Genomic DNA, 27,274 nt, shown 5'->3' on the forward strand with positions numbered 1-27,274 from the left:
ATGAAAGCAATTAAAGACACAAACAGTACAAACTCTATGTCCAATTATTGCATTAGCTGCATGCATCTTTAGCAGGTTTGTCCTTTCAAAATATGCTTCTTAAAAGGACAAAATTATGGGCAGTCATGCATGACTGATAAACAGCTTGACCTGATCCAAATTTCAATGTACTTGGTAAGAAGTTACTTAATTTCAGTTGCTTTATATCACTCTCCAGTTCTTGCAGTTTTCAGATCTAGAAGTGCTTTTACTGCAGTAAGGACTATAGTATTTCACTGTACACAAAAGTAATAGAATGATAGAAAAATTCGGGATGGAAAGGACCTCAGGAGGTCTCTCAATATGCAGAAGAGACTGGAATGCAAAGAAGATATTTCGGATCTGGTAATTTGTGCTTTCTGCAAAAATTAAACTGTGCAGAAATTTGCCATTAAATGCCATTAAATTTACAACTTTTTAATCCAGATATGGTGTATGTTTGTGAAAACACCATCTGTAGTGGACATGAAGATATATGTGCAGCTTTCTGCTAGTTCATTTTGCTGGGAAAATTAAAACACATTTTCAATGTAATCCAGTATAGTAAAGAAAATGAAATAACTCGAGAGCATGGTACATGCAAGCTCTCCAGTTTTAATACTACTGAGAATACGTGGATCAGGTTAGTAGCCAAATTATATTTAATTGTTCCCTGTGAGAAGATAAACTATACAATGTACATGTCATGACTATGTTTTTACTTATGGTGATGCATATTTATCAGTATAAATTTAGCATTCTTCAAAAGTCAGAGACTGGCATGATTTGATTTAGTATCATTTTTTAAAGAATATGTATCTAATGAAAAAAAATTGTTCTTTGGAACTTTACTTGCAGAAACTAAATGCATCCAGTTCATCAGAAGGCAGCACAGTTGATATTGCTCCTCCTGGAGAGGGCGAGCAAGCAGAAATTGAAAGTGAAGAAGCTCTCGAACCAGAAGCCTGTTTTACAGAAGGTTGTAGAATAACTGTTGACTTATGAGATGTATTAGTAAAATGGCATTATTTCTAGGCATATTTAAATTCTTGAGACTTTCAAATCTGCTGGACCTTCATGACCAATTGAAACAAAATACTCATAGCCTAGAGTGCTGGAAATCAGATGCCAAAACAAGGTTTCCCTAGGCTTTGAGTAACTTTATCTGCCTGGCCACTGCATATGTCCTGTTACTAAAAAACTTCATTAACTTTTCTATTCTTAAAATGCTTCTCAGTTATTTGAAAGGGCCCTTGAAATTTGCAACAAATTAATTTTTGTGCGACTCCATCAACAAATGGAACAGTTACATGCCAACAGTCAAAAATATCAATGTTTTTTGGACTGAGTTTACTCATAATTACATCCACTATTGCCTGGATTCTCTCCAAATTACTCAGCTAAATTCAGATATTCAGCACCCTATAAAAGAGAATTCCAGTGTTTAATTTATAAAATTATTATAAAATTTGTTAAAGCTTCTAACAATGTTGATACCAGTTGATACAGTAAATATTGACTTTGAAATAGTTTGCTTTTGGATCCTAATATCTCTTAATCTAATGCAGGTTGTGTGCAGAAATTTCCATGTTGTCAAGTAAGTATAGAAGATGGCAAAGGAAAAATTTGGTGGAATCTTAGAAAAACCTGCTACAGTATAGTTGAGCACAACTGGTTTGAGACTTTCATTGTCTTCATGATTCTTCTCAGCAGTGGAGCTCTAGTAAGTAGAAAAAAATTGCAGATGCTGAAATATTTAGATATCTCCTTAGAAGCAACAGCAAAATTCAAATTTGCTTCAGGACTTGTTTTGCTTGGAGCTGTATAAAATTACCTGCATTCCATCATTTCAGGATGGAATGAAACGTGGCCCAAACTTGAATAAGTTTGTTAAATTTCACATGCAATTTTTTTAGTAATACTTTTGGTTTACCACTGTAAAGCTGGTGCAATTTTATTTAAGCCAGCGTAGCTACTCAAGATTCAAGCTGCCTACCAATTTTCAGCATGTTTATCAAGAGATTTGAGTACAAAGGACCATTGTTAACTGTGAATATATAGCTAAATGCATGATTTTAAATCCTTAATTCCTTCCAGGCTCAGCCACTTCTTGGATTCTGATTACGAAAGACCATACAAAAAATGGAATAATTACTTCATTCTCTTCCTTTTTTGGAAGCAGGAGATAGGGAAGAGTGTGATAGCAAATTAAACCTAACAACCACTTTTCAACAAAATTACATTACCTACCTTTCCAGCTTTACTCAAGTTGAACATTTGCTACAGTATCAATGTGCATAGTATACATTCTAGCAAATATACTGCTCTTTAATTTGACCTTTAGAGATAAGTTTGATAGAGCATAGAAATGTAATCTCCCTAACCACTTTCTAGAATGGAATATACAAATTTGGAACAGATTTTGTATAAGAAAGGGTGTTTTTTGTGTGTGTATGTGAGTTTCTTAATATCACTGTGGACAAAAATTCATGCTTTGAGTTTATTTCTTCATTCATTAGGAAAATAGGACATATATATATATTCAACCCCAGACAGGGCAGAATACATAAAGTTGCTCCAATTTGTAGTTTGGTTAAAGTTGGGAAATATGTAAAATAAGAGGATGCAGAAGAACAAGGGAAAAGATTAGCTCTGACCTACTTATTTTTTATTTTTTATTCCTTATTTTTATCATGTATGTTCTGTGAAACATTAGTAATACCTGAATATATTTCTTTCATAGGCTTTTGAAGATATCTATATTGAACAGCGCAAAACTATCAAGACCATGCTGGAATATGCTGACAAAGTTTTTACATATATTTTCATTTTGGAAATGCTTTTAAAATGGGTAGCATACGGTTTTCAAATATATTTTACTAATGCCTGGTGCTGGCTGGACTTCTTGATTGTTGATGTAAGTACACAGTCTTTAATATTGCAAAATTCCCTATAGCAAAGCCCATTATGTTGTAAAACTCATTACTACTAAGTGATCTTCTTATAAACATGCAAAAATAATTCACATTGTATAGTTATACTGCACTAGTAATAGCCTGCAGTGATCTGTATGTGTTATTTAAAGTAAATTTATATGCCAGAAGGAAAAGGATGGCTGGGCATAAGTTTGTTCATTCTTCATGGTTAATAATTCCATACTCAGGATGTATCATACTTGAGATTTTATGAGGAAAAAATTAATTTTGCAACATGCTATTTTCATACTACCCTACATACTTACCTTTCATACATAATCATGCTATGATCATACTGCCTTATTCCTTAGCAAAGAAGACACTACATTGCACAAGTTTCTTCTACAAATACTGCAGCTTTGCAAGTGAAACAATACATCTGGTCCAGATTACATCTGAGTTCTCAGAACTTCGTCCTCCCAAACTATCCTGTTATCATTTTTAGTAAAACAGAATGACAGTGGCTATTTGGTCTAAAAATTAATTAGTTTTAACAGGCTGACAATCTGCAATAGTTAAATGAGCTATGACTTGGCAGGGTTTATGATAGAAGAGAATGCAAGGTTTCTTGGCTGCCTTCCCAGCTGTGATAAACTTCTGTGCAAAGGCCTTGCTTATGTTGTCAGAAGGGATCAAAGCTGGGTTTAGTCCCAGATTATTTTAGTCTCTTGCCTTCACACATTATCTGACCCGGTTCATTGGCTATACATGTTCTCAGTGTGGAACTGAGAGATGGCATCTCAGGGCAAAGGTGCATTTATAGTAATTTCTGCCCAAGCTACCATATTTCTTGAGAAGTTTGCATAGATCCTGGTCCCATAAATACTTATTTCTTATGAATATATAATAGAAATGTATCGGATTTGTGACTCCCAGAGGGGAAAAAACCTAGCTAGATGGGCCCAAAACTCAAAATGGAAGACCTTCTCTTTTTTTTAACCTGAGGAATTTAGTTTTGTTATACTGTCAATCTCTAGCTCTGTCCTGAAAATCTGTGCTTGAATGGAGCAGTGTGAATGGTTTTCTTAAGAGGATTTTAATGCAGAAGACAGATGCTCCCTTCCAGGATTATGTTAAGAATGGATTTTTTTTTTTAGATAAACTACGACTCATGTTTTAATTATTCTTTTTTTGTAACATAAACCTAAACAGATTACTCTAAGCCACACTCCATGGTTTCTTAATAATAGTTTAGCCTCAGAGATGCTGTTATCTGAGCAGGCTCTCAGAATTATTAAGAACATCATCATAAGTAAAGCATCCTATTTTGCCAAATTTTTACTCATAATTTTTAATTTTATAAACAAAAGCATGACTAAATAAGATTGGAACCTTCTACTTTTGAAGAATAATATTCAGTGTTCCAGAAAGTGGTAAAAAATGTCTTACTGTGCCTAAGGCTAATTCAGCGATTCCTTTAGCACCACCAGACAGCACTTGAAAGAAATACATGAACTCATGTTATCTTCCTGTAGAAAAGCAGAGAATCTACACTGCTTTAACAGGCAGTTTAAACAGGTGTGATTCAGTGGCATTCTCCCAGTGAGAACACCAGTGAGCCCTTCTTCATCAGAAGTGACTAAAGTTAATCAAATTGTTTAATTCCATCCTCTAAAGTTATTCAAGAGTAAACACTGATAGTCCTTTAGGGCTTTGACCTTTAATATCTTACATACCTGAGTCTCTGACTGTGAGAAATAGCCATAGTTGCTCTCAGTGATTGTGACCAAATTAGATTTTAATAATTACACAAAGAAATGGCAATTTTCAGCACTGTCAGTTTACAGCCATGACAGATGACTCTTGGTACATCTGGCTATCTCAGTTTAAGACCTTATCATGCCATCTCTCCACCCCATTCTTCTGCTAGATGCAACAATATCTGTAGCAAGGAGCAGGTATTTGGGTGGAGTGCCTTATCTACCCAAAATCACAATCTGGTAAATTAGTTCAAACACATTTATCAGTGGTATAAGCAAAGAGACTGAATTTTGGATGCAGGCAGCTGAGAAGCAGGGACATACTCACTTTTTGGGGGGGGACTAATTCTGGCAGAGTTATCCAGTAACAGCTTGAGACAGCAATATCTTAACTCAGTAAAACTGGGTTACTATATACTATAGAGCATGTCATCCTGTACCTTGGTTTTTGCTCTTATCCCTTTTTCTAGAAGCCATCTGTCATAAGTTTATTATGTCTAGGTACGTAACACATTACAGCTGTAATGACTCTAAGATGTCTTTGCCACATACAAAGCTAGGAGATAGGACATCAGGGAAGGAGATAGGGTATCTGGGAATACCCAATGAGTTTGTCAGTTATTAAATTTGTTTGTGTAGTTTGTTGTTACAATATGTAATCTTAGATAATCTTAAGTGGATACCATTTTATGCTGTATATTTTTAAACTTTGTAAGTTAGTCCTATAATTTGGTGTAGACACTTTATTTCTAAATTATTGTGTTAATAAATAGTGCTTGAATGAAATGGAAATAAGTAACATTTAAAACAGATCATGTATTTGCCAAATACTGTAGGCCAGTAATGAATCTGTAAGTGGAATGAAATCTTTGAACTTCCTGAAAATGCTCATGCCTCAATGGGTACAGTTTTTGAACAATTAAATGTAGCAAAACAACCCTTCAGTTGGGCTTGTTGTATAGTACCTAAGAAGCTGGTCATATTGATGGCTTATATATTATTTCTTCTTATAGCTAAAAATGTTTCATGCTTTTTGTTAAAACAGGTAAAGTAATTTAATTAAACTGTGCTTTCAACCTTTTTATCAGCTTTTCAGAATAATTAACTCAGCAGCAACATTCTGGAAAAGATCAGGGTCACATTATACTAATATACTAAATGCTGTATGCACAGAGTAAGAGGCAACTGCTGCCCTGACAACTTCATAATAAGAATAAGAAGAAATAAGAAGATGAGCATATTCATGTGTTGGGAAACCAGATACAGAAAGAGATGTCACTTTGTGTTCCTAGACAGTCTCATATGTCTTTGTGTGTAATCTAATGTGGTACACTATGATAGCATTGGATAATCCAGAAATTAATGAAATTAATTAATTAATTCAAAGGGATATTTGGATGATCTATGCATGAAACCTAAGGGTCTTGTTCAGTGAGTTAGGGAACAGAATCATAGCTTGCAATTATGCATCTAAAGAAAATGAATTTTGAATACTTGCCAGTAAAATACCATAAAGTAAGAATTATTCACCAAGTACATATAGAAGAAATTATATTACCTTAGCATAGGACCATAACATAAGAAAGGCTACATAAGGCATAAGAAAGGCTACATTGGGCCCAGTGTCCTGTCTCTGAAATTGTAAAAAATGCCTACCTGGAATACCAATAATATAGTATCTATTTTTCAAAAAATAAGAAAAATCATTAACTTCTCAATAGAAAGAAAAAATCTTTGGATTTTTTTTTTCCCCAAATCTTGCAGTTTGTTTTTATTCCTAGTTAAGTGTAACACCTGAATACTTAAACTGCATGAAAGATAGGATAAGCAGTGTTGGAAGTGAGGAGGGCCATATGCCACTGAGGACCTGGAATCAAATCACATAAATTAGCCACCTCACCAAGTAGCACAGAATTAATTTGGATTAAAATTTTAGGCCTACATAGAAATAAAGTCAATGTGGAGCTGCATGACCAACACTCTGGCCCAGATGACAACCCTGACTGAAGATCTTCAGCAGGGCTAATTGTGACTGTTAAGTTTCAAAACATTTTTTGCAACAGTCTACATTAGAAGATCCATACACAAAAATGTGGACATACAACCCTCCAGTTTTAGGAGATGAATGTAAAAATTCTTTCTACCATTTTGAGTTCATTTTCATTTCTTAAAATTACTGCATCTGCATGCATTCTTATCTCAAAAGAAATAAATTAATCTATTTATCAGTGTACAGAGACATCTATTTTCTCACCTACTAGCAACAAACCAGGTGGAACAGATGACAGAAGACCAAGCTGAGAAGACTGAGAAAACCAGAGCAGTACAGAACAGCTGTATATACTTATGCTTTATATAAAATAGAATTAATATCAAAGAATTCCAAGCAAATCTTTGCCTCTCATTTGAACTGTGCTTCAGAGGAAAACGTGTTGTTTACAGTAGATGAAGTATTTCTCTGTGAAACAATGTCAGGTTTATGATGTAAGAGCACTAGCACCATGCTAAGAAAGCTGCAAATAGGTTGAAATGGAAAGCAAAAACAATTCAGGAGAATGACTTACAATCAGAACCAAAAAACTGCTAATATACACAGTGGCACTGAAGTTACAGGAGCTACAGCTATGTAACTAGCCTGTATGGAGTCTTGTTTGTGAAAGATAGCTAAGGCACAGTGCTAATTTGGGGAGGAAGTATAAAATGAAGGAGCCATTAATGTGAGTTCAATTTTAAAAGAGATGTCTTGCTCTCCCAGTGAGAGACATATTTTTTTTTAACATGTATTTCATAGTTTATTTTTAATCCATAAAATGTGCTGTCTTTACACTACAGTTTATTGTCATGTCTGGGTATCTTGTTGATGTGAGTGAATCAATGACTATTCTATTAAAAATACAGAGAATTCCATGTCTTGTTATCTCTGAAATATATTAAAGGTGGCCAAGGATAAAAAAGTACTCTCTCTCACTGTAGAATCACAGGACAAATAAATTGTATTAATGACAATTATTAATAACAATTAATGACAATAATTAATGTAATGGCAGAAACAATAATGTTATCTCTTGTAAGTGAACAGACTTCAGTTACAGACTACAGAAAATCAGTAAGATTTTCTTCTTAATACGCTTACAAATCACAGCAAGTTTCTTTACAAACTTATCCATTACAGCAATAAAATAAGCCTTTCCTTTGATAAAAAGAATTACATCCTGACATGTAATCCAGTTGAAAGGTACAGTGATATGAATTCACTAAAATACTATTTTCTGTTAGATTAATATACATAGCAACATAGTAATGAATAATTGATTCCTATCTGCTCTCAGATTGTCCTTTTGAGACATGATCTTGTAACTCTTGTGTTTGTGATTCATCTAATTGTTCTTTACAGATACTACTAACATAGGAAACCACCTTTTCATATAGTGGGCAAAATCTTACCACCATTGTCAGTGAATGTCTATTTCTGTACGGCCAATTATTTGATGAACTCTCTAGATTGAGGTACAGAAATGAACATTTGAGGGATTTTTTTCAAGGACTGAAATATGTCTATGTTCATTTATGTGTCTTCTATGCTTTTGGTGGTAGAACTGAATAAAAGATGAGTAAGGTATGATATTTCCCCACTCCTGTCTCCAAAACTGCTCAAAGTAAGTAAATTAAATTCTTTCACATTCGCACTGTTTAAAACTCAGTTCCATTTGAGAAGCAAATTAATTGCTCCTTGCTGAAGTGGACTGGATTATATTAAAATCTCGATAACATGAATCAGGAGCTCACTACTGTTGTAGATAATAAAGCACTTACTGTTATAATGCTAGCATCTGTTAATAACTATCCCATAATATTTTCCTATACTTAGAAGAGAAAAAAATGTTATTGAGAGAGTTGTCGGGCAAGTGAGAAAGTACCACCTCTGTCAATATATATTTCATAGATACCCTGGCTATTGTTGCTATGAACTGAGTGTTTGACTTACTTAGAAATAATATTTATAGCAGAAGCTAATTAACCACTACATTATTTAGCATATTATTAGTGATTACAGGCATTAATAATATTGTCAGTAGTTAATAAACTATCCAAATGTATTCAGAACTTTAAATCGCTTGGAAGGTTGAACATTAATGAAGTTACTGAAAGTATGGCTATCTTGTCTTTAAGTATTTCTGAAAATCTTATCCTTCACCAACAGTGTGCTTCTATCTGACTGTGAAACCCTATCCACGTATAATAGACATTTAATAGCATATATTCCTTTTTCAAACATGCCTTCTTATGACCTCTTGGCTTTCCAGCAAGTATGAAAATTGTGGGATTAAGCCTCCAATATCACTAGAAGAAAGAATGGTGTTTTTCTATTTGTCACTGTTGAACTTTCTGTTGATTGATCATGTATTCTTTTTAAATAAACAATGTAGAACAATTTTTATAATATTTTTTCTGTATTTTTATAGGTCTCATTGGTTAGTTTAATAGCCAATGCTTTGGGCTATTCTGAACTTGGTGCCATTAAATCGCTTCGCACATTAAGAGCTTTAAGACCTTTAAGAGCCTTGTCACGATTTGAAGGAATGAGGGTGAGATAAAATTAATCAGTCTGAATGAATGTATGCATACAAAAATTAATTTAGAAGTGTGACACTCACGCCTTCTGCAAAGAACTCCAGAATGGGAATGCATGCAAAAATGTGTTGAAAAAGGCCTTCCAACATGTCCTTATACACAAGACTGGTGTACAGCTTACATTTGGAGATTAGACCTTGAGCTCATTAAATTTGCCTGCTCACTGCTGCATAGTTGTGTTATCCCAGCCCCCTGTCTGTTAAAATTTCCATTGATTTCTGCACCTATATAGAAATGTAAAAGGATACGAGAAATTTTAGAACAGAGGGTTGGGGTTTTTTCCTCCATTTTAGCTAGGGAGTCTATTTTATAAATTTCTGTAGCTAACTTTTATTTTCTGTTAGTTTGTCAGTGGTTCAGGGTGGAACAGGATTAGCTGGAAACCAAACCGAACCGAACTGAACCAAACCAAAAAAAGGAGAAGAAGCTGACAACAGTGACACATCAGAAACTAAAGCCTCCCTGCAGCTCCCTGCCTACCTGCCTGGGGGGAAAAAAACCCACAATAAATGCTGTAGTATTAGGGAATGGTTCTCTGAACATACACCTGAAATAAGAACAGGGTTGGAAGTATAGAAGGGGAGAGATGGGAAATAATTTTCTCAGCGAGTGTCTTTTACTTCATATGAATGCATCTGCTGCCATCTTACCTCTCCTTCTACACAGCTAAATCCTTCCTGTTGAGGAATTTATTATTTTCATATTCTACCAATCTGACAAAAAAACTCCACCCAACTGTTACAAGCTGTCTGCTGAAAATGCAGACTGTGCTATTTCCTGGAAAAACTGATACACAAAAAATGAACAAGATAATGTTATTGAGAAATCTCCTTTTAATCTTTCACCTATACCCATACGTGGCAATACATGTTTATAGTTTGGTCACAAGTCTTAAGTTTCCAAATAAATAGTGTGGTTCCTGTGGGGGATGAGGCTGTTGATATTCTAAAGGTGGCCACACTGTCTACTGTAGGGGAGTGTGTCCTGCGACACATCACCATCACTGTTACGTTTTATGATTTGCATTGCAAACAACACATAAGTCCCTATCTAATAAATGGCCAAAACCTCTATTGATCTTAGACGACTTTCAGTCAAATTAGTGAATTTAAAAATACTACAATTTTTAAAAGCATACACAAAAAAGTACTGCAGTCTTTACTGATTTGGTAGAAAATTATTGTCTGAATATCTGCAGCTTTCTTTTAGTTCAACCACAATAAGTAAAAGAAAATTTTTCTCAGGGGATTTCACCTGATCTTGTACTGCCACTTGCCCATATAGAGTAGCTCAACTGTATTAAACGCAGCCAATTAAAAAAAAAACCTAAAGGATAAATGTAAGAGCAACTATAGTGAGCCAGGCAATTTAAAACCAAGACTTATAGCAGATGCTGTTAGTAAACACTAAATAAAATATGCTTTATTATGTTACACTGTATGTAGAAGCTAAAATACACTGGTGCCTATATATATGTATATAAAGTTTCTGAGAAAAAAATCATTAGTAATGATAGTTTTGCATGCAGACATTTTTATTCAGTCTTCCACATCATCATTCTTTGATCTTTTTCTGGTTTATTTTCTACTTATAGATTTTGATTTGTATTGTTGGAATTTAACATTTATTTCTCTTTTTTTCTCCAGAGCACACAAATTCTAAGAATCCATCTTGCTACTAACAGGTTTTATTTTGCTTTTTAAGTTTTTTTCAGACTTTTGCATTGTCTTGGTTTCCATATTATTTTATTTCTTCCTTTTTGCAATCTCATTAGTGTTTTTATTGAACCTTAAATAACATTTTCCCCTTAAATTTTTACTGTAATATTTTAACTGTCCATTCCATATATATACTGTTTTAACATTTTAAAAGTATTTTTATTTTTCTGTTCACAAACTAAGTGGCTATTTTGTCTAATTTGTACACTAGGTGGTTGTAAATGCCCTTGTAGGAGCAATTCCATCTATCATGAATGTATTGCTGGTTTGTCTTATATTCTGGCTCATCTTCAGCATCATGGGAGTAAATCTGTTTGCTGGCAAATTCTATCACTGTGTCAACACCACAACTGGTGAGATGTTTGATGTCAGTGATGTCAACAATTATACTCAGTGTGAGGAACTCATAAAAAACAATCAAAGTGCCCGATGGAAAAATGTGAAAGTAAACTTTGATAATGTAGGAGCTGGATATCTTGCTCTGCTTCAAGTAGTAAGTAAATTTATATATTTTCTTTTTGCTCTTTTTAAAAAAGTCTTGGAAAAATGGGCAAGTTAAGACTGTTAAGTAGTGGAATAATTTCTTCATAGCAATGATGTACAGCTTACACAACTCCATTACATTGTTACCTGTAATTTTTCTATTAATGATAGTAGAGTAACTTTCCATTCTAAGGCTAGGGAATACCATCTCATCGTAATGATAATAATGTGAAAATAATAAGTGAAAATGGTACAAGAATCTTTTTAGTCATGCACAATATAAAATTCAGGAATGCATTTCATGAGTCTCGCCATGGTGGACAAGGCTCAGAGGTCCCTCTAATTATTAGAAGGTCTCTCCCCTCCTTTATGAGCTCAGTTACCTTGTAAGACAGGAAGGCAGACAGCAGCTTAAAAGAGGGCAGACTTCCTAACTGACTGTCTGGTCTGAAGTGAGCAACTACTGCCAGTGCCTCCCACATAATCTATTCCTAGGTATCATGACGCATCCACAGCAACATTCTTCCACAGTCAAAATCCGTTAATCTAGGCACTTTTGACACTGAGAAGTAATTTTTCTTTTGTCAACAGCCTGGTCAAGGTGGAGTGGATTTTTCTTCACATCTATATTCCATTTAAGGAACCAGTTGTAAATTAGATGGTAAAAATAAAAATATATCAACCTGGTGTCTCCAATGCAGATATTTGTTTAATAGGGGCTTGATTTTCCAGACCTGCAAGTGGGTTTAGGGAAAGGAATCATAAATAATGCAAGATCTCAGATTGGGGCACCCAATGTTTCATGTAGCATGGAGGCAATTCTTTCTCTATTATTATAATATTTGTGTAAGAGGTCTGAAATCCTCTGAGAGAAGTAGGAGCTGCCCATGGGAATATAGTTACTGATAGACAGATCTTAATTGAGTATTAGGTCAGATTAATCATATAACACTTTCTCTTGATGTTTGCAGATAAACAGCACTTGCTGTTAAAATAAATATATTTCATTAAGTACCTGAAACTACAAAGACATTAAACTGTGGGTAAAGTAGGAAAATGTGAAATACTTTTATCACAAAAAATACTCATGATTTATAACTATCATATTCCATTAATGCTTCTTAAAGAGTCATTATAATATACTAAACAAATAATAAGTTACTTATAGTATTATCCTTGTGAAGTATTAGATGTTATTGTATTGCATGGCATATTCATTCTATTATTTACTGCTACTTATACAAAGTATGTAAATTGTATTTCCACTTCAAGTCCTTTTCCTATGTGCTGTGGTACAGAAACGGTTTTGTTCTAGGTACTGAGCATATCTTTTATTTATGCCAGAGGAATAAAGACCTTAGCTCTTTACAGGCTCCTTGGCTTAGAGTGGAGCTTCTGATAGCTGATAGCTGACTCAAAACACAAGCAAGAAGGCAAGCAATAATGTTTAGATGATTGAGCTCTGTAGCTGTAGAATGACTTGTCTATAACTTGACATACAGCTTCAATATAGGAAAAGATGTCAGAAATGTCATGGGATTGTTACTGCTCTGGTATCACTGTTATCTAAGAATGATATGCTTGTCCCTTCTGTCGTGGAGCAGGTCAGTATCCCTAGTTGACCTTAATTCCCAAATTAACTACCTGGCTTAAAATGTTTTGCCTCTAAAGTCAATGTGACTCTTATGTGCGGAGTAGTAGTACTGAACAATGATTCTAATTCTCTGACTTCAGACCTCATTGTGACCCTTGTATTAGAGATTAAAGTGAACCATCTTATTACAAATATTTGCCTCTGAAGATGTATAAGGAAAGATTCTAATCTCTTGAAGCTGTGTCTGAATGTCATCCGTGTCACACATCCAGACAGTGTTGGTCTTTACTTACTACATCACTACTGTGGATCTTTCATTCCTCTTCTCTTTCTTTATTTCTTTTTGTTCTGATTTTTCATTATTTTCCTTTTCAAATATTCCCTTCCACCCTTTACTTTTCCTCCAGAGATTAAGGGATCCTTGAGCATGTATCATGTCACCTCTTCAGCTGATTGTCTCCATTAACATTCTCCCTCCACACTTCTGTACTTATTGCTCTTATCAAACTCTGCTCCTCTTCTAATACTGCTATGCAAAGTGCACCAAATAGCTGCCAATTGTTGACTGAGCCAGAAAGATCTACGAAGCCTGGCTCCAAGCATTCCTTCTTAGTAAATTTGTATTGCACTGCAAGATTCAGGAGGACATGAACACTCCCAGAGTGCAAGTTTTCTGCTGTGAAAACTAGCAGCTGTACCAAAGTACCAGAGCTAGTTCTGGCAAGCACAAATGCAAGTGTACTCCTTGGGATGGTTCCTCTCCTGAATCTCCTCAGGAGAGATGCTCTTTATCTGTTCATTTCACAGGCTTTTTAGCTCTTTTTTTTTGTTATTGTGAATAAGCTTGGAAACTCTGGCTAATGAGCAGGCACTCACACCTTCAACTAGCATGTCACACCAACACTTTGGTGTTCCTCAGAAAGTGGACATTCCACGTCCATGAAAATCACCTCCTCAGAGCAATGACGGCAGATCTTTTTTACTCTTTATTCTAGACACCTAGACCTAGACAAAGTCTCTATAGGAACTGAGCCCAAAGTTTTAAAGAAGTTAATCACAGCTCTTTCACAGTTCACTTTTTGGTCTTCTGTAAATCTTATCCCTCAAGAACCAATGTATATTTTGATTTTGAACAGAGTCTATTCATTTTAGTCATGTGGGATTAAAACATTTCTAAAAATACCATGGCAGTTTAACCATAGCAAAAACATTCAGATGCATGTAGGCATCTGTCCAGAAGTTGTATTGCTGACTCCATCAATTCATGCTGTAAACTTGATAAAATGGCTGTCACCATGAGTGATTCTAGTAGATTCTACTTGAACATCTCCAGCATTAACATCTATCTGACTCTACCATTCTTCACCTGCAAAGTAAGCATCTGCAGCTCCAAACACATTGTGCCCTTGCTGAGACCTTCAGAGCCTGATTTTTAATATTTATTGAATACCTAAAAAATAATTTCTCAAAAAACTGGTATTACTATGAAAAATATTTTATTATGCCTGTTATTAAATGTGGTTTATAAATGTAGATATGATTTTATTAAAAGTTAAGGTCCAAATGCTGTGACCTAGTTATTTTCCACATTATGAATTTTTATAGGGAAGATAAACAACTGTATTTTATTTCTAGGCTACTTTCAAAGGATGGATGGATATCATGTATGCTGCTGTTGATTCACGAGATGTAAGTGTAAGACTTTCAAAGATCATGTGTTGGTTATATTCTGATAAACTTACAGAGTATAGAATTTAAACAGCTACACACACAATAACATTAAGAATGATAATCAGCATCAATACATATTTTTTCCAGATACATTTAGTCTACAAAGGAACTTCTATGTAACTTCATGAATCTTAGAATTTGTAGTGGAAAGAATTAATCCCACTTCCTTCTGTTTAGCCAAATAAGTTAAATTAACTTAACGACTTTATTTGGAAAAGCTAATGTTAATGAAAAAAACAAAGAAGAGTTTTTTTAACCACTTCTTTTGGTAATCATGAGTATGAATTAATTTAAGTTTATATAATGTAATTATTACATATTGAATATATTAATCTTGTTTTATAATTTGTAACTGCATTTCATTGTTTCTTTAGGTTGAGCACTTAGGTTATCTAGCTATTTAATTGCAATTAGATTTTAAGGTTGAAGGTCATCTGTTAAGTTTTCTAGGGATTAGAATTTTATCTTGGCTACAAAACTAAAACTACGTTTACCTTGTACAAAAAAGTGCAACACAGATGCCTGAACTAGTTCTGTACAACCTAGGTTATAGTCACATTAGTGATATCCATCATCACACAGGGATATCCATCTCCCAGAGTAATATATCCTGTTTCATTAACTTCAGCATTTCTACACTGTAGCACATTGTGCAGTAATGGTGCAGGTGTTGAGATGTGGAATCCAGAAAACTGAAACAATAACAAAATCCTCCTTAAAAATTTGCCTCAATTTAATGGATTTCACAAAACATACACTCACTAGAAATTTACTGAAAGCATCTGTTCTTAGCTGGATGTAAGAACACTCATGCAAGACCAAAATTGTTCCGGGAGATTTAAGCAATAGAAAAAGTAATTGATTCTGTTGCATGAAAATATACTGAACACAATATAAAATATTTAGATTTGTGCTGTTAAAATTTTAAGTACTAATGACTCCATATGAGTAAACATTCTGTCAGCTTCCAGTTCTCCAAATATTGATTGGAATGGACATGTTGGGTCTTTTTAATAACTAAGTACACTTTATAACTTTTCTAGCTGAGATAGCATATACCTATTCATAAATTATATACATTGTTTTTTACATGTAATATTCTCATGGGTAATAAAATTTATAATATTTTGTAGGTAGAAGATCAACCTAAGTATGAGGACAACTTGTATATGTATCTTTATTTTGTCATCTTTATCATATTTGGATCATTCTTTACCTTGAACCTTTTCATTGGTGTCATCATAGACAACTTCAACCAACAAAAAAAGAAGATAAGTATTTAAAATGTTTCCACAGTGCTATAAATTAATAGCTCTAATGAATTAATAACTTATTTATGTACAGCTAATAAAAATCAAAAGTTATTTGAAGTCCTTGAATACTTTTTAAATATAATCCGTGTTAAATCTGTGGATGTGGTTTTGACCTTTGCATTTCAGCATTTTGACAAGCGAGGAGGGACAAATCATGAGTCAGTTCATAATAATATGCAAATTGTGTAAGAGCTAAAATGAAGATGCAAAAAAGGAAAGTGCATTGTTCTTTTTATTAGATGTAATATTATCTTCCATGGAAGAGTTTCTTTTTTAATTATGTTTAAAGAATTAAGATAAATTAATTTTTAATTAATCTTATAAACTGTTGACACTTAATGAAGATACAACATGGCATTGTGTTCATACAATAGATAATAGTTCTGCAAACTGATTAAACAGGGGGTTAAGAGTAAGTGCAATAAACCTCACATGAAAAGGCTTAAAGATACAAGTGAAAATGTCTACAAAAGAGTTCTATTTTTCTAACACTTCTGTGAGAAATGAGATGAACTTGTTAAACAAATAGAATCTATAATTTAATAGCAATAATAAAGCAAAGGTATAAAAGGAAAGATATTTTTTTCTGTACACAGTTGACATACAAGTATGTTTAAAATAATTATATTGATAATGCATATAGAGTTATTTAAAATAACTTCAAAAATCTAAAAATACAAATAATCACATTTAAAATATTTTGAAGCCTCAAGATTCTTAGCCTTCAACTCACAAAAAGAACGAGAACCTCAGGATCACTCTAAATCTTTGCATGCTGTGAAAAAGCAGTTTCATATGGTTTGGTTTTATCCAATCACCAAATAAAAAGCAGCAGCACCAAACAGAATCTATGGTAAAAGTCAATTGTGAGCTACAGAATTTTTTCCTTGTGAAAATATTCTTTAGCTTCTTAAAAGAGCCATAAACAGGTCTGGGGCTACTTCCTCACTTTCTATCAACTATGCCATGCTTTGGGCTTCAATATCCACTTTGTGTTTCCATCTGACTTAGTTCAGACTCATCAATAAGCACAATTTACTTTATACTGAAATTCAGTCAGTCGCACATCTGACTGGCAGCATTTGCATCTGCAAACAAAGGTTAATTTGAGTTAGTCAAGTGTCCAGTGATGTTTTAAGCAAATTAATAATTTGCTATGGCATGATTTGGATTACTTTTCTTAAGTTTATATCAAAGGTGATTTTTTTTGCTGTCATTAAAATCCTCATAGACCCAAATACTCTCCCTTGACACAACTTGTGCCTCGAACTTATACCACTTTTAGACCTGGTTAGCTGTAATCCTAAAAGTCTGTCTAGAATTTAGGACATGTAAGGCACCAGTCAAGCTCTTATGCACTAAACATATCCTACTCATCAAGTTACTTAACAGCATCAGTATAGTAGGAACCATTTTAGCCGTGTCAGCAAAAGTGAGCACGAAGACACTGGCAAAACTCAACCGTCAGCCTGACAAGGCACCAGTAAGAGGTTTTTTTGTGTGTTAGGAATGCATATGAGCATCCACACTATAAATACCTGAAAAAATCACTTTTGTTATATAAATCAAATATAAATGTAATATTATATTACAGAGATACATACTGTAGTTAAATGTTGCATGTGTGGACATGATAGTAATTAGTTTTGATATTATTTCTTTACTTTGGAGGTCAGGATATATTTATGACAGAAGAACAGAAGAAATATTATAATGCAATGAAAAAACTGGGATCCAAAAAGCCACAGAAACCTATACCGAGGCCAGTGGTAAGAGTGAATTGATTTTAATACCCCTAATATTAAATATTGATTTGGGAATATGATTTTAGCCAACAAGAGAAGGTTATATGCCTGGAAAGAAAATATTTTTTCCATGTATTTTCTGGTAAAGGTAGAATTTGTCCCCCCTTTTTTTAATTCAGCGGACTAGGTCATGTTTCATTTAAAAACATACACTCTGAAGTATGAACTGTAGGATTTAAAAAGGTTAATGTGATAAATTCCACAATTCCCTGGTTGGGTCCTAGAAAAGTACAGTTGATTGGATCATTTATTGGTTCTTGTTACCCACGGATAAACTTCATTTTCTGTTTTTATTCCTCGCAGAGCATTTGTAGGAAATGGGGATGCACTGGCCCTTGCTGCTGAAGACAGAAGGGGGCAGTGGTCACCTAATGTGAAAGAGAAAGACAGATGCAGACAATCTTACAGAATAAAAGAATGTCCTAGGGAGTAAAGCATAAACTAGGATAAATCTGTCTCTAAGAAACTACTCTGTTATTTACTGAACACCTACAGTGTTTGGAAAAAATGTAGTACTTGTTGAACCTTATGCACCAAGTGGTTAAAAACAGACTTTCTAAGGAGAAACATATGGCAATAAACATTTAGCTAAGTACTAAAGGAAAAGTAGGATATTGCAGTCATGGTGTGTTTGAGACATGTACCTTCAGCGGTCCAACAATCTCACCAAGCACAATTAGTTTAAGGGAGACATCTCTGGGGGTTAGTATTCTAAAACCAGCTAAGAATAAAGATAAGAAAATGTGTTTCTATTTGGCTGGCATTCTTGCTGGGTATCAAGTTATACTACCCTTTTTACACCAATAATATATATCATCAGTATTATTACTGTTATTATTGCATTGTTTCCCTTCCCGTCCCTTCAGCCAACAGTGGTACACTTCTTAGAATAGAATAGAATAGAAAAGAATCATAAAGTTTGGAAAAGACCTCTAAGATTAAGTCCAACTGCCAACCCAACACCACCATGCCCAGTAACCATGTCCTGAAGCACCACATCTACATGTCCTTTCAACACCTCCAGGGATGGTGACTCCACCACCTCCCTCGGCAGCCTGTTCCAATGCCTGACAACCCTTTCAGTAATGAAATTTTTTCTAATATCCAATTTAAACCTCCCCTGACACAACTTGACGCCATTTCCTCTCGTCCTATCACTAATCACTTGATAGAAGAGACCAGCAACCACCTTGCTACAACCTCCTTTCAGGTAGTTGTAAAGAGCTATAAGGTCTCCCCTCAGCCTCCTTTTCTCCAGGCTAAACAACCCCAGTTCCCTCAGCTGCTCCTCATAAGACTTGTGCTCTAACAGGATGAAACACAAACCAGCATGGTTTGGTGTATGTTAACAGATGTATTGTGAATGGGTCTTGGTCTGCACTCCTAAATCTTGCAGGGACTTGCTTTCTCATTTAGCATTTGTAAAGACAAATATTTTCAGAGTGTAAACTATATTCCATCCTTGTTTTTGCAGAACAAATTCCAAGGCATGGTCTTTGATTTTGTAACAAAACAAGTATTTGACATCAGCATCATGATACTCATCTGCCTTAACATGGTCACAATGATGGTAGAAACAGATGACCAGAGTAAAGAAATGGAAACAATTTTATCCCGGATTAACCTTGTGTTCATTATCCTTTTCACTGGAGAATGTGTCTTGAAATTGATTTCACTTCGCCATTACTACTTCACTATAGGCTGGAATATTTTTGATTTTGTGGTTGTGATTCTCTCCATAGTAGGTAAGAGCAATTCCCTTTCAGGAAGGAACTAGTAGAAGGAAAACGGAACATTTGTTTCAAGAATGTTATGATACTGAATATGAAATTTTCTGTTTCCTATACGACTTACATGTTAATTCAGAACTTCATACTTTATAGCATACAACAGATGAAATGTTGCATATAAGATTTTTATCTCTCCCATTAGATTCACTGTCATCATCCCCATCAAAAGACATAAAGGAACTATTTGGCACATTAGATTAACATGTACGAATATAAAGAGGAATGTTTACTAGTATATGCAAACTAACCACAGATTTGCTTTCAGTACTAAAACTGAAAAGTATGTGATGGGGGTGAAATTTTTAATTGCTTTTGCTAACTAAGGTCTTGGTGAGTATTTAGATTTCTGTCAACTGAAAGCTAATGACTCTCCAAGGTGCAAATGAGTTGTGTGACAAAACTTAAGTCTTAAAGAGTAATACACCTGAGAGAGGCTGTGCTGATACAGTGTGGATCCTCAGATTAAAAAAAAATCAGTAATTTGCAGAAATTAAGCCAATATAGTCCTTCATAAAAGATGGTGGTAATAGGCTCAGCTTCAAGAACTAATTATTTCCAAGACAGAAACTCCTTTCTCCAGGCTGCTTTAGGAATAACTGAAAACTTAGGCAGACACTAGCTACCTTGTCAGAAGCAGTCTTCTTTCTTTTACTTACTTCCCTCCTCCTAGATAGCATTTCAACATAAGGAAGGTGCTTTCACCTTAATAACAGCTTTCAATAAATGTAATACCGTGTATGATGTTTTGCTATAACATAGAGTCCCCATACTGATTGTTTTGGAGACAGCAATAAATAAATCTTTCCATAGATAATGAATATATTTAAAATTATATTTTAAATATTCACTTTTTTTTCTCTAGGTATGTTCTTAGCTGAGATGATTGAGAAATATTTTGTGTCCCCCACACTATTCAGAGTCATCCGACTTGCCAGAATTGGTCGAATCCTGCGTCTTATTAAAGGCGCTAAGGGAATCCGCACTCTGCTTTTTGCTTTGATGATGTCTCTTCCTGCTTTGTTCAACATTGGTCTGCTGCTGTTCCTGGTCATGTTTATCTATGCGATATTTGGCATGTCCAACTTTGCCTATGTTAAGAGGGAAGTTGGGATTGATGACATGTTCAACTTTGAAACGTTTGGCAACAGCATGATCTGCCTATTTCAAATTACCACATCTGCTGGCTGGGATGGTTTGCTAGCCCCAATTCTTAACAGTGGGGAGCCAGACTGTGATCCCCATAAAGACCATCCAGGGAGCTCCGTTAAAGGCGACTGCGGCAACCCTTCCGTTGGGATTTTCTTCTTTGTCAGCTACATTATCATATCATTTCTGGTGGTGGTGAACATGTACATTGCTGTGATTCTGGAGAACTTCAGTGTTGCTACTGAAGAAAGCGCTGAACCCTTGAGCGAGGATGACTTTGAGATGTTCTATGAAGTCTGGGAGAAGTTTGATCCCGATGCAACACAATTCATAGAATACAGTAAACTATCAGATTTTGCAGCTTCATTAGATCCTCCTCTTCTTATAGCAAAACCAAACAAAGTCCAGCTTATTGCAATGGATCTACCCATGGTAAGCGGTGACAGAATTCACTGCCTTGACATCTTGTTTGCTTTCACAAAGCGTGTTTTGGGGGAAAGTGGGGAGATGGATGCCCTCAGAATACAGATGGAAGATCGGTTTATGGCAGCCAATCCTTCAAAAGTCTCCTATGAACCAATCACAACCACATTAAAACGCAAACAGGAGGAGGTATCTGCTGTCATTATTCAGCGTGCTTACAGGCATTATCTTTTAAGGCAAAAAGTTAAAAAGGTGTCTAGTTTATACAACAGAAATAAAAACAAAGAAGGAGATGGACCAGTTATAAAAGAGATAATTATTGATAAACTAAATGGGAACTCCACTCCAGAAAAAACAGATGAGAGTTCCTCTACAACTTCCCCACCTTCTTATGACAGTGTAACAAAGCCCGACAAAGAAAAATATGAAAAAGATAAAGCAGAAAAGAACTACAAAGGTAAAGATGTCAGGGAAAATAAAAAATAAAGCTCTAAGAATTCTGCTTGTGGGACAACTTGTTTACAGTCTTTGAGAATGAAGCATCAACTGGACTCCTGTAGGAGGTTTATGCCAAACTGACAGTTTTTACACATATATATGTGTGTGTGCGCGCGCGCGTGTGTGCATATATATACATTATATATATACTTAAGGTCAGTGCCTATAACAAAACAGTGAACCTTCATCATCAAACTGTGACTCTGTGAATCAGGGTAACAAACTTGACAAGAAGTTACTGTTTTCACTACAGCTGACACTGCAAAGAATGAGGGGAAAAGTGGCTCCACAGGAACACGGAGCATGAAATGAGTGCAAAGCGATACTTTTTTTGTGTTTCACTTACTGCAAAACACGTAGAACAGTAATTCTCTTCACTGTTTGTGATGCAACTGCTACATTTGTCATATTTTTACAAAATCAGTATTAGTGTATTTATCATTTTTTAATTCACAAGTTGTTTACTATTATATGTGACTATTTTTGTAATAGGTTTTATGTTGGGGAAAGAGGTATGAGGACCAGGTGTTCTACTCTCAGATTCTCTATGATGTACAGATAGAAGTGATTTGCACAGGCATGCTGCACTTGTCAATCATGCCTAGATAAAAATACGACATTGCACAAAGCTAAAGATTTTAAGAACTTCCATGTTTCAGGGTTGCTCTTAAATTTGAGGCGTTCTAACTACTTGTATGGCTGCATCCAGATTATGTGCATCCAGATTAATGTGCCTGGAAAGTCTCCTCTAATTTACAGGAATCTGCAATGACTTATTTTTATGCAAATCATTCAAGATGAACAAGTTCTTGTTCTTGTTAAAATATTCACAGCCTAAAAAATATTGTGTGGTTACTGCACTGGAAAAATAGCTTCACCAAAATATACCTGGGAGTTCTTTTTTTCTCTTTTTTTTTTAAAAAACCTCAAATTTTTTCCTAGACTGTTCTTTAGTTACTGTCTTCTCTCATTATGGCCAACATCCAATGAATCAATAAAATACCTTTTTCCATGTAAATATTAATAGTATACTGTCGTGCATATTTGAGCATAGAATTGAACGGCTTTGCCACATTGACTTGCATCAGATATGTGCATGTGCCACAGTATGGGTAATTTGCAAGAGCTCAACAGGACATGTTGTATTCTGTGTCATTACAGATAGTCTGGAGAGTATCACTGATGCATGTCAATGCTTTTGCTGCTGTATCTTGCTCCTTCCACTGTCCACAGTCGCCACTATAGGAAGCCATGTGTCAGTGGTGAAGTGAATCAAATTGTTCAACCAGACCTCATTCTTTCAAATCATTAAGCAATAGTTTGCAGCTATTTAAGCGCTTCTTTAGTTTTGCATTTTAAATTTGAAGTGGCTACTATATGGTGTAGAATCGAACTGTACAGGCCATATTGCAAACTGTTTAACCTGTTGAAGATGTGGTTAGCATATATAAATAATGTAAAGAAATACCATTTGGCAACAGTTTTGTATATAAGAAAAGTGTCTTCAAGTTTAGATCACTGTTTCTTATATTTCTTTCCTCATCCACTTGACTTACTTTCTAACCATGGTCATTTCAAACTGGCATCATCACACTATGAGAAAAAAAGTGAGTATTTGTAGACTATCTTGTTTTAATATTATATTTGCATATATTTCAATGTGAAGTAAATTGTGTAAATCTGGAACCCAGCTTGTTTCCAAATAGTTATATCTGGTAACAGGACATAGCAAGGAAAGTATTAGGGGAACATGCAAATTTCTAGCACCATTTGCATCAGAAGTTCCAAGATAGTCTCACTGTCCATTAAATCCTTGCTATCTTGCAGTGTCTGTTTACATAGCCTATTCTTATTCTTTTTGAATCACGCTGCACTAGACTTGTACAAATAGGATCCACAATATTTCCCAAGAACAAAATGGCACATTTGTATAATCAAGGACATCAGGACATTGTGTGTTTCATACACAAGCTAACATTAAATGTAGAATCTTTCTTTTACAAATGCTTTTGACTTGTAATGTGTTGGTGAAATGCATGCAGGAAATTGTTATTATCATAAACAACGTAAACAATATTACAAATGAGCCAAAAAATAAAGATTTCATTTTTATATCGTATTTATTTTTCTTTGTCTCTGTCCTTCTGTTGGTTAAAGCAAGCCAAAACTGGCTTTGGTACAAATAAAGAATGCTTTCCTTATCACTAGAGCTAAATACCTTATTCTTCACGTTTATCTTTTTTTATGTAAAATGATTTTTAAAAAATGGGGGAACTTTGACTACACCACATTGATTTCTACTTCTTTGTCACCAGTGTGCTATCTAGTGATAACACAGGGCACCTACACATTCTACCCCAACAGCCTTTCTGACAACCCTCAAAATCCCTTCTGAACCATCAAGGCACTGCTCAGTATCTAAAGTGGTGTTTTAGTATGCCACACTGCTGCTACCAAAGCTGCCCATACTTACGAGTCTTAAATATGCAAACAAACACTCCAACAAAGTTCCTCTGTTTGGTCCTGTATAACATTCAGCCAAAGAGCTCACTGCAAACAGAAGGTTTTTTTAATTGTACAGTGATTCTTTTTATTCCAGTAATTCTCAAAAATAATAAATAACATTTCACTTGATCTCACAAGAAAGGGACCTCACTGAAACTCAGCTGTGCTGTGTTCATAGTCATAATATCCAGGTGTTATACAGTAACTTTTGACTTATAATGGATGTCTTCATGATGTTCAAGGGCAGAAAGATATAGTACACTGAAACACAATATTATCTTCTTGAATTTAAAATATTGTATTTCAAAATTAGCAGTCAGTAGAATATTCTTGGAGTTTGCTCACTGGCATGTTTTCAGTGTTTTCTTCACCTGTGGATATTATGCCATATTAGCCATATTTTGGCTAAATATTAAATTGCTTGGATAGCCATGAAATAATTGTTCAAATATTCTAATGCTACAATCTATTAAGATCTCTAGTATGATGAGCAACAGCAATCACTGCAGCAGAGTCTCACGGTTGGTATACCATGCAATAGGGAAGCCATATTTGCTTACAGGAATGGCTTTACCAACACCAGAAAATATGCCTTACCAAGAACACACAGAATTATCTAGACCACTCATTAGTTCCTGGAGCTGGTCCCTGCCCTCTTAGAATATGGGGTTAAAGCTCAAGACATGGCATTCCACAGTTGTCTGGGCATCCTTACAAGTACCTGGCCTCCAGACCCGAATTAGAGAATCCTCTAATCACATTGTGTTAATGTCAATATGTAAATCCTCGAAGTCTGTATTGGTTTTATGTGGCAAGGTTTTGGTAGCGGGGGGGGTTACAGGGGTGGCTTCTGTAAGAAGCTGCTGGAAGCTTCCCCTGTGTTCGAGAGAGAGCGAGCCCATACCAGTCGGCTCTGAGACGGACCCGCCGCCGGCCAAGGCCGAGCCAATCAGTGATAGTGGTAACGCCTCTGTGATAACATTTTTAAGAAGGAAAAAAGTTGGGAGAGTGAGAAACAGCCGCCGGAGAGAGGAGTGAGAACATGTAAGAGAAACAAGCCTGCGGACACCAAGGTCGGTGAAGAAGGAGGGGGAGGAGATGCTCCAGGCGCCGGAGCAGAGATTCCCCTGCAGCCCGTGGTGAAGACCCTGGTGAGGCAGGCTGTCCCCCTGCAGTCCAGGGAGGTCCACGGTGGAGCAGATCTCCACCTGCAGCCCGTGGAGGACCCCACGCCGGAGCAGGTGGGTTCCCGAAGGAGGCTGTGACCCCGTGGGAACCCCGCGCTGGAGCAGGTTCCTGGCAGGACCTGCGGATCTGCGGAGAGAGGAGCCCGTGGAGCAGGTTTTCTGGCAGGACTTGTGACCCCGTGGGGGACCCGCGCTGGAGCAGTCTGCTCCTGAAGGACTGCACACCGTGGAAAGGACCCATGCTGGAGCAGTTTGTAAAGAACTGCAGCCCGTGGGAATGGCCCACGTTGGAGAAGTTCGTGGAGGACTGACCCCGTGGGTGGGACCCCACGCTGGAGCGGGGGAAGAGTGTGATCAGCCCTCACCCTGAGGAGGTGAAGTGGCAGAAAATAACGTGTGATGACCGTAAACCCCATCCCTGTCCCCCTTGTGCCGCTGGGGGGGTTTGGTGGAGAAATCCGGGAGTGAAGTTGTGCCTGGGAAGAAGGGAGGGGTGGTGGGAAGGTGTTCTGAGATTTCGTTTTATTTCTCATTACCTTACTCTGGCTGATTTGTAATAAATTGAGTTAATTTTCCCTAAGCTGAGTCTGTTTTGCCCGTGACAGTAATTAGTGAATGATCTCTCCTGTCCTTATCTCGACCTGCAAGTTTTTGTTATATTTTTCTCTCCCCTGTCCAGCTGAGGATGGGGGAGTGATAGAACGGCTCTGGTGGGCACCTGGCATTTAGCCAGGGTCAATCCATCACAAAGTCAAAGTTATGTACGTTATTTATTCCACCACTCCTCTAACTACCTTATCTAACCTCATAAACGATTCAGTTTACTTCCAGAGACTTTTGGAGCTGTTCTGCTTCCTTGGTCCCTGACTTCACATCTAACAATTGTGTTTTACTCATACCTATTCATATTACCTGTTCAAAACAGCACCTAAAATCTGCAGAACTTCTGCTCTGTGAACAGGCTGGCAAGTGTTCTGATAAGGAATGACAGTTCATCATTCATTTTCAGGAACCTGGAGTCTCTTACAGTACTCTGTAAAAGTAAGATTACTGTACCCAGCTTCATTACCAAGTACTGCATGTGGGAAAACATTGACAATGCTTTCAGACGGGACCAGCAAAAATGGTCTTGGTTTAACCTGGACCCTAAATACGCTCACTGCTTTGAGGGCATGTATGTCCTTCCATTTACCCTTTGCTGCTTCTGTGAACCTCCTCTTCCCTTCTACCTATTCCTTTTTCCATAGAAATCAATAGAGTTTGTAAAATTTAAATTGCACATTACACACTCCTCTCCTATGCTTCCAGAGCATTTGAACAGAAATGCCACTTGAAAGAACTCCCTATATGCTGCTAGGCAAGCCAGTAGTGATGGTTATCCCAATCAAGCATAGTTTTATATTCCTACCACATTGTGCTTGTAGTCCCTCTCCACAGTTTCCAGTCAGCAAAGGAGAATCCCTTATTGGCTACTTAAAATCCTCATTGCATGACCATATTGATCCATGTCCATGAGCAGGTGAATTTTAAATGTGTCCAACCACAGACAAAATGCCTTCCACTCTGTATTAAACACCTTATCTGTCATATATTGCCAAAACGAGAGTATTAATAATGCTGACAGTAGAGCTAGGTCACTCTGGTAGTAGAAGTTCATTACTTGCTGCTTTATTTAATGAGTTTTTAGATTAAAAAGTTTCCACATGGATGCCCAGAAAGGAGACATATTCTTGTTCGGTACATTGCAAATTAATTC

The 27,274-nt window shown here is 35.9% G+C and overlaps 1 protein-coding gene across 17 annotated transcripts in view; it reads left to right on the forward strand.

The window, feature by feature from the left end:
* Positions 1 to 22,096, forward strand: part of LOC142031643 (sodium channel protein type 2 subunit alpha-like) — a 59,199-nt gene extending 37,103 nt beyond the window's left edge. For 12 of the 17 annotated variants that reach the window (XM_075029318.1, XM_075029319.1, XM_075029326.1 and 9 more), the window contains 10 exons: positions 877 to 997; positions 1,587 to 1,741; positions 2,762 to 2,935; positions 9,157 to 9,279; positions 11,255 to 11,536; positions 14,756 to 14,809; positions 15,985 to 16,122; positions 17,829 to 17,933; positions 19,444 to 19,714; positions 20,622 to 22,096. In XM_075029318.1, coding sequence (XP_074885419.1) covers positions 877 to 997; positions 1,587 to 1,741; positions 2,762 to 2,935; positions 9,157 to 9,279; positions 11,255 to 11,536; positions 14,756 to 14,809; positions 15,985 to 16,122; positions 17,829 to 17,933; positions 19,444 to 19,714; positions 20,622 to 21,814 — 2,616 coding nt within the window. In that variant the 3' untranslated portion in view covers positions 21,815 to 22,096. Of the gene's footprint in view, positions 1 to 876; positions 998 to 1,586; positions 1,742 to 2,761; positions 2,936 to 9,156; positions 9,280 to 11,254; positions 11,537 to 14,755; positions 14,814 to 15,984; positions 16,123 to 17,828; positions 17,934 to 19,443; positions 19,715 to 20,621 lie in introns of all 17 variants that reach the window. The other 5 variants (XM_075029333.1, XM_075029321.1, XM_075029334.1 and 2 more) reach the window with 2 other exon arrangements.
* The last annotated feature ends 5,178 nt before the right edge of the window (positions 22,097 to 27,274 follow it).

This window comes from Buteo buteo, chromosome 5, assembly GCF_964188355.1.
Source record: "Buteo buteo chromosome 5, bButBut1.hap1.1, whole genome shotgun sequence".
In the NCBI taxonomy this organism is placed as follows: domain Eukaryota; kingdom Metazoa; phylum Chordata; class Aves; order Accipitriformes; family Accipitridae; genus Buteo; species Buteo buteo.